The following is an 8,516-nucleotide window of genomic DNA, read 5'->3' on the forward strand; positions in this document are numbered from 1 at the left end:
AATAGGCTTTTAGAAGTTCCATAATTATTTGATTAGTTATTGTTAATGCCGCCTTTGGTTTGCTTATCAATGCACAGGCAACTTTTCCCCCACTCCTTATTGATATACAGGATACACTGAGTGTACAAAACATTAAGAACACTTTCCATGACAGACTGACCAGGTGAATCCAGGTGAAAGATATGATCCCTTATTGACGTCACCAGTTAAATCCACTCCAATCAGTGTAGATGGAGGGGAGGAGACAGGTTAAAGAAGGATTAAGCCTTGAGACAATTGAGACATGGATTGTGTATGTGTGTCATTCAGAGGCTGAACGGGAAAGACAAAATAATTAAGTGCCTTTGAACGGTGTACCGGTTAGTGTCAAGAACTGCAATGCTGCTGGGTTTTTCACGCTCAAGTTTCCTGTGTGTATCAAGAATGGTCCACCACCCAAAGGACATCCAGCCAACGTGACACAACTGTGGGAAGCATTAGAGTCAACATGGACCAGCATCCCTGTGGAACGCGTTCGACACCTTGTAGAGTCCATGCCCCGATGAATTGAGGCTGTTCTGGGGGCAAAAGGGGGTGCAACTAAATATTAGAGAAGTGTTCTTGATGTTTGGTATCCTCCGTGTATACGGTCATTGTGTTTGACATGGTCTGCTCAACTACCGACTGGATCTCACGGTCTCCCTTCAGTAGTCGCCCGGGGGGGGGGGGGCTGGGGGGGAAACATCTACGAGAAGGGAAAGTACACTGAACTAAAAATATATAACCGCAACATGCAACAATTTCAAAGCTTTTACTGAGTTATAGTTCATATAAGGAAATCAGTCAATTGAAATAAATTCATTAGGCCCTAATATATGGATTTCACATGACTGGGCAGGGGTGCAGCCATAGGTGGGCAAGGCCCAGCATATCCGAATGAGTTTATCCCCACAAAAGGGCTTTATTACAGACAGAAATAGTCATTAGCACCTCACGCACCCCCCCCTCAGAAGATTCCGCAGGTGAAGAAGCTGGATGTGGATGTCCTGGGCTGGTGTGGTTACAAGTGGTCTGCAGTTGTGAGGCCGGTTGGCCATACTGCCAAATTCTCTAAAACGAAGCTGGAGGCAGCTTATGGTAGAGAAATGTAGAGATAGAGAAATTAACATCCAATTATCTGGCAACAGCTCTGGTGGACATTCCTGCAGTCAACATGCTAACTCAAAACTTGAGACATCTGTGGTATTGTGTTGTGTGACAAAACTGCACATTTTAAAGAAGCCTTTTATTGTCCCTAGCACAAGGTGCACCTGTGTAATGATCATGCTGTTTAATCAGCTTCTTGATATGCCACACCAGTCAGGTGGATCGAATATCTTGGCAAAAGGAGACATGCTCACCAACAGGGATGTAAACAAATTTCTGCAAAACAAATTAGATGAATAAGCTTTTGGTGCGTATGGAACATTTCTGGGATTATTTTAATTTCATCCTGTTTAAATCGCTCAGCATTTTTAGCACTTAGGCTGTGGTTCATGTAGTCACTACCATAATCTCACAGTCAGGCTGTGGTTCATGTAGTCACTACCATAATCTCACAGTCAGGCTGTGGTTCATGTAGTCACTACCATAATCTCACAGTCAGGCTGTGGTTCATGTAGTCACTACCATAATCTCACAGTCAGTAGTGAGTTTCACAGAGGAAGAATCCTCACACCTACTCTCTGGAGTGCACAGCGATCCCAGACACACCTTCTCTGAAGGTCATATTCATGGATTTGTATGCGAGGCACAGCAGGGCTGAGCAGGCGTCAGATTATCATGGCAGTGGTGATGCATTACCTCCAGCAGGACAGTCTTCCTGTCATCACTCATGTGTTTACACTGCACACCTACGCCTCACATGGAGACAGAGAATACACTATGCACAGAGAGAATACACTATGCACAGAGAGATTACACTATGCACAGAGAGATTACACTATGCACAGAGAGATTACACTATGCACAGAGAGATTACACTATGCACAGAGAGATTACACTATGCACAGAGAGATTACACTATGCACAGAGAGATTACACTATGCACAGAGAGATTACACTATGCACAGAGAGATTACACTATGCACAGAGAGATTACACTATGCACAGAGAGATTACACTATGCACAGAGAGATTACACTATGCACAGAGAGATTACACTATGCACAGAGAGATTACACTATGCACAGAGAGATTACACTATGCACAGAGAGATTACACTATGCACAGAGAGATTACACTATGCACAGAGAGATTACACTATGCACAGAGAGATTACACTATGCACAGAGAGAATACACTATGCACAGAGAGAATACACTATGCACAGAGAGATTACACTATGCACAGAGAGATTACACTATGCACAGAGAGAATACACTATGCACAGAGAGAATACACTATGCACAGAGAGAATACACTACGCACAGAGAGAATACACTCTGCACAGAGAGAATACACTCTGCACAGAGAGAATACACTATGCACAGAGAGATTACTAATCTAAACGTAGGGCCTAGGCTATATATCAAATAAAACAGGGAAGAACAACACTGTAGTGCTCTGATCACTGTTTAACATTAGAGGTGTGGAATGGTGATCAAACAAACACACTAGCTGACTAACTAGGTACCACGGCGCAGTGGCCGGGCGCGGCGGCCGGTGCTGGCACGGCGCAGTGGTGGTTGCTTGCTGTCTGCCTCTCTCTCCCTCCATGCTCCTGTGTTACTCACTCAGGGGACACCGCAAGGTCCCTCCTCCGCCTGTTCTCCCTAGCGCTGTATCAGCTCTGGTTAATAAAGTAGCTTACAAACTGACTTTTCTGCTGCTTCCCCCACCTCGGATCCAACCATGTCTATACGGAACTGGACGTCCTCAGGTCCGTTCGGAACAGGTCTCTATATTGAAAAATTTATTTATGCATGCTTGTCTGGTTGGGAAAGGCCCAGGTCCATTTCGGAACTGGTCCAACTTTTTAGACTTCTACTTGAGAGCCCCAACATTGTCACACCAGAGAGACAACGCCAGGGACATAGTGAATGATGTCCCAACAGACAGACAACCGTGACCCAAAAGCGCAATACCTGGTGAACCGTTACACCCCTAGTGTGTACATATGTGTGCTGGGATAGCAGCTCTCCTCTCCTGTCATCTCCACCTCATCAAGATGATTACCCAGGAGCACATCAAAGACAGCTAACTGTAGCACATCGCTATGCTAACTAGCCAGCTTCCTATAACCATGGTGACTGGGGGCTTACTTAGCATGCAGACATGGAGGAGGACATGGAGGGGAAATACGGGGCTCTCGATACAGGGGAAATGCGGGGCTCTCGATACAGGGGAAATATGGGGCTCTCGATACAGGGGAAATATGGGGCTCTCGATACAGGGGAAATACGGGGCTCTCGATACAGGGGAAATACGGGGCTCTCGATACAGGGGAAATACGGGGCTCTCGATACAGGGGAAAATACGGGGCTCTCGATACAGGGGAAAATACGGGGCTCTCGATACAGGGGAAATGCGGGGCTCTCGATACAGGGGAAATGCGGGGCTCTCGATACAGGGGAAATGCGGGGCTCTCGATACAGGGGAAATGCGGGGCTCTCGATACAGGGGAAATACGGGGCTCTCGATACAGGGGAAATACGGGGCTCTCGATACAGGGGAAATACGGGGCTCTCGATACAGGGGAAATACGGGGCTCTCGATACAGGGGAAATACGGGGCTCTCGATACAGGGGAAATACGGGGCTCTCGATACAGGGGAAATATGGGGCTCTATACCGGTGTGTAACAGGGGAGCTTCCTCCCTGCTCAGCATGTGTGATGATAGGAGCTTGACAAATATGTGGGGTAGGGTGCAAGAGCTCCTGAATTATGCTAAGTGCTGGAGTCACCGGAATGCAATCTCTCACACACAGTAGCTAGCTAGCCAGCCTTCTTCTCACACATGCCAGCCTCTGTAGTTGCTCAACTGCAGCCTGTTTTTCAGGAGTTCCTCAAAAATAAAGCTCAATCCATCTGCCGGCATGTTAGTGTACACAAACACAAAGAAAAACAAATCTACTCAGATTAACAAGAGCAGCATTAGCCCGCTCCCTGCAACTAATCCACTGAAAATGGGCCTTCCTTCCCAAGCCTAAAATGCCTTCCACTCAGCATGACATTTCCCTTTAAAACTGACTAGATACATGTCTCAGAAGGCTATGAACATACAGTGATTCATATCACACTTAAACCTTCCAGAGACGGGTCTTTATTAGTTGGTATAGCCTCAAGTCTAGTTGGTATAGCCTCAAGTCTAGTTGGTATAGCCTCAAGTCTAGTTGGTATAGCCTCAAGTCTAGTTGGTATAGCCTCAAGTCTAGTTGGTATAGCCTCAAGTCTAGTTGGTATAGCCTCAAGTCTAGTTGGTATAGCCTCAAGTCTAGTTGGTATAGCCTCAAGTCTAGTTGGTATAGCCTCAAGTCTAGTTGGTATAGCCTCAAGTCTAGTTGGTATAGCCTCAAGTCTAGTTGGTATAGCCTCAAGTCTAGTTGGTATAGCCTCAAGTCTAGTTGGTATAGCCTCAAGTCTAGTTGGTATAGCCTCAAGTCTAGTTGGTATAGCCTCAAGTCTAGTTGGTATAGCCTCAAGTCTAGTTGGTATAGCCTCAAGTCTAGTTGGTATAGCCTCAAGTCTAGTTGGTATAGCCTCAAGTCTAGTTGGTATAGCCTCAAGTCTAGTTGGTATAGCCTCAAGTCTAGTTGGTATAGCCTCAAGTCTAGTTGGTATAGCCTCAAGTCTAGTTGGTATAGCCTCAAGTCTAGTTGGTATAGCCTCAAGTCTAGTTGGTATAGCCTCAAGTCTAGTTGGTATAGCCTCAAGTCTAGTTGGTATAGCCTCAAGTCTAGTTGGTATAGCCTCAAGTCTAGTTGGTATAGCCTCAAGTCTAGTTGGTATAGCCTCAAGTCTAGTTGGTATAGCCTCAAGTCTCGCTCTACACTGGTTTAATGGTAGTGAGGGTGGTACCACTGTAGACAGACAGTAGGAGATATAACCCCCTCTATCCAGATTTGGTGTGTCACGCCTCACTATTGAATTCCCTGCTGTAGATGTCAGGGAACTCTTGTCTGCTGATCACTGCAGTAGATGTGGGTAGGTAGGCAGGCAGGTTTATGTTCTTGAGTGTCTCTCTGGCAGAGACTCAGTCATGTGGTCTCGGTGTCAAGACCACATCAACGGGCCTTGGTCTCTCGGTCACACGGGCCTCTCGGTCACACGGGCCTCTCGGTCACACGGGCCTCTCGGTCACACGGGCCTCTCGGTCACACGGGCCTCTCGGTCACACGGGCCTCTCGGTCACATGGGTCGGGTCTGGGTGTGAATAATATATTGGGAGGCCTGTGATCCTGATCTCAGCCGTCTGTCCATCATAATGCCAAAGCCAGCATCTCCCTTCCATATCCACTCTCTGTTGGCACTGGTGTCAAGGTTGTCAGATCAGATAACACAATGACACACAGCCTCACATTGTGATGAACAACAGATCCAGCACTCGATGTCATCTTTACACGAATGGCAACCCAGGCCCTCTCCTGTCTTCCTGCCCCCTGGCTATGACAGACAGAGCTCACTCAGGTTCATTTTGATTGGCCAGAAGATATAGCCCAGGCTGAGCTACATTCACATACCCCAGGCTAGCACGACATCATAAAAGGGGCTCAGTTAGCCCCTATGTAGCCTCCCTAGCCTACATTCTTCTTAGTGCTTGCTAGGATCAATCAATGCTGACCGACATTGAACATGACAGTCTCACAAAGAAACATGGTTACTGTTGTGGCCATTTCCAGACAGCCATGCTTTCCAGTGTGTGCTGGTGTCTTAAAATCACCTCTGCTTTCTGAGAGGCGAGTGGCAGTTAAATACAGTAGTAGGTATGTCATATGTAATTGGGCCCTGCCCCTCCAACTTACCCTAGGGTGTACCCGAAATGGCATCCTATTCCCTGCATACTAGTCCCCTACTTCTCACCATAACCCTATGGGCCCTGGTCAAAAGTAGTGCACTACCAACCCGCTATCAAGCGCCTCAGGCTTATAAAAAATATAAACCACTGTTGGTATTCATTTGCATGTGGTGGATTACTGTGGTATTCTGCTACGCAGTTGTTGCCAATACAATCAGTCATTGGGTGATAAGTTAGTTACATCTAGTCAGTCAGAACAGTGCCAAGGATAGGGGAGGATTTATAAGTGACTGAGTTGGACAAAGGCCCCAAAATGTTCCAGGTAAAAAATATAACATGTTGAGGGTGGTGGTCATATGTCGGCCAGCCTAACCTAAAAATCATTAACCTTTCAAGTGGTGCTAACATCTTGTCAGACTGCATAACTATTTTAATGGAAGGATTGGAATTTAAAAAAAGTTTTAAACAACCTTGAGCATGTGTAGTAACAATATGTAGTTACAACTCAGGGACAAAGGTGGAGCATGTCGTGCTATAAACCAGGGTTTCCCAAACACGGTCCTGGGTGCACGTTTTGGTCATCAAGTTTGATTATTTGAATCAGCTGTGTAGTGCTAGGGCAAAACCCAAAACTTGCACCCACAGGGGCCCAGGGCAGAGTTTGGGAAACCCTGCTATAAACCACTTCCTTTCACAATCCTAATTTCGCACTGTCCCTGATCCTTGCGCAACATCCGTCAACTCCCTATTTCAGACCCCACCGACATAGCTGTCTGACTGGCTGGGACAGGCCAGACAGATCATCACCACATACCAACCCATTTTCTGTTCAACACTAAATCCTCGCAGAAAATTGATTCGAATACAGATTGATTATGTCAGCTATGTAATATCAGGAATATGATGTGGAGAATACAATACCAATATATTGAGATAAACACGAAATCGGAAGTCATGGACAAAGAAGTAGCTAGGGAGTGGGACTTGGGAAAAGTTAGCCAGCTAGCCACCCAGTTAGCAATGTCTGGTATGCACGCATTCCAGTTTATTTCTGATAAATAAGGTAGTCTATTTATAAACGGTTTTGTATTTCCATTGAATAGAGCAATCTACCAAGAAAATAATTTCCTGCTAACGTTATTAATACGATGAAAAGCACGATTGCCAACTCGGCTCATGCTAGCTAGCCAGCCTACTGTCAATGGAGGGAAGTTGACAAAGCTTTCTGGTCTTGAGTTAATCGACGTCTGCCAATGAAACTGTCAATATTCAAAACATGCAGCGAGCAAGCATGTTCATTAAGATTTTAGGCCATGGTGGTACGAAAGTTTGACAGGCACGCTTGACAAGCTAGGTAACCAGCTAACGTTAGCTCTTGCTAACGTAAAGTCAAGAGCGCATCGATTACTACACTCGCGTGGCTGGTTTGGGACGCCTAGCACCCACGCCTATATTATTGATCTGGATACCGTTAAAGTACTGTACTGAAAAACTCTTAGCTTTCCGATTAGAAGGGAGGCAATATGCACATTTCTAAATGTGACAATTTTAGGCCGCATTAAATTACAAGCCTGGAGATTTGTATGAGGGAATTGCACGAGAAATGTGTCCCTCCGCCCTCAGGATTGCATAGCAAGCCGCCTAGCAGGGAGCTTTCACACGGGAAAAGCCAAAAGGAAGCATCACGAGGAACAAAAAACTAACGCAGACAGAGACACTATCGACTGAAAACTCATGAATCCATTGTGTTGAAGCTAAACAGTCGACACATCACCTTTTTGTCGGTTAGCGCTGGGAAACAGGTTAGAACTACTCGTGTGTGTTCGAGAGAGGGAGAAGGGAAGGATGTCTGGCTGGTCTCACCATAAAGTCACTGCCGAAGTTATCCTCTCCTTTCTGGTCCCCTTCTCGCATAACACAGACCTCTTGGATGAACTTTCTCAGGATATTCGCCTGGTCCATCCTCTCCGCCCGCTGTCCGGCGGCTTTTCCGGCTTTCCCACAGTATGTAAAATAAATCCAAAGTGGGGAAAACGAGAAAAAAAAATAGCTTGTGCTACGAATCCTCGCAGATAATCATTTCAACATCCCCTACCGCCCCATGTTATTTTTCATATTCTCTTCGGGTTAGACAATAATAGTCCAAATAAAAATCGTGATTCCGTTGTTGTCTCTAAATATATATCACAAGCTATGACTATAAACTAGCTATCGTTACTTGAATATAAAAATCCAAACACCGGTTCACCCCTCCCTGACTCGCCGTTGCCACATTCACAAGTCAGATACAAGAATACACTGACTGCGGTCGCCCTAAAGCCACTTGGAAACATTAACGCCCATTTCACTAAATGGCTTACTATAATTGGTCCGTAGCTTCAAGAAATTAGTACGTGATTGGTCAATATGTTAGTCAATCTAAAATGGGAATAAATTAAGTGGGCGACGCTCCCGTCAATCACTATGTCTCCTGTTCTTCTCTCTCATTGGTTAAATTCTATTTAGCGCTTCCTTCTTAGGTTTTTCTGTAATGCAATTGTTA

At 45.7% G+C, this 8,516-nt stretch overlaps 1 protein-coding gene across 6 annotated transcripts in view; it reads right to left on the reverse strand.

The window, feature by feature from the left end:
- ptpn12 (protein tyrosine phosphatase non-receptor type 12) overlaps window positions 1-8,315 on the reverse strand; it is an 82,432-nt gene extending 74,117 nt beyond the window's left edge. For 5 of the 6 annotated variants that reach the window (XM_071331879.1, XM_071331883.1, XM_071331881.1 and 2 more), the window contains exon 1: window positions 7,838-8,273. In XM_071331879.1, the coding sequence (XP_071187980.1) occupies window positions 7,838-7,936 (99 nt within the window). In that variant the 5' untranslated portion in view covers window positions 7,937-8,273. Of the gene's footprint in view, window positions 1-7,837 lie in introns of all 6 variants that reach the window. The other variant, XM_071331882.1, reaches the window with a different exon arrangement.
- Window positions 8,316-8,516: the final 201 nt, after the last annotated feature.

Source organism: Salvelinus alpinus, chromosome 11 (assembly GCF_045679555.1).
Source record: "Salvelinus alpinus chromosome 11, SLU_Salpinus.1, whole genome shotgun sequence".
Lineage (NCBI taxonomy): Eukaryota > Metazoa > Chordata > Actinopteri > Salmoniformes > Salmonidae > Salvelinus > Salvelinus alpinus.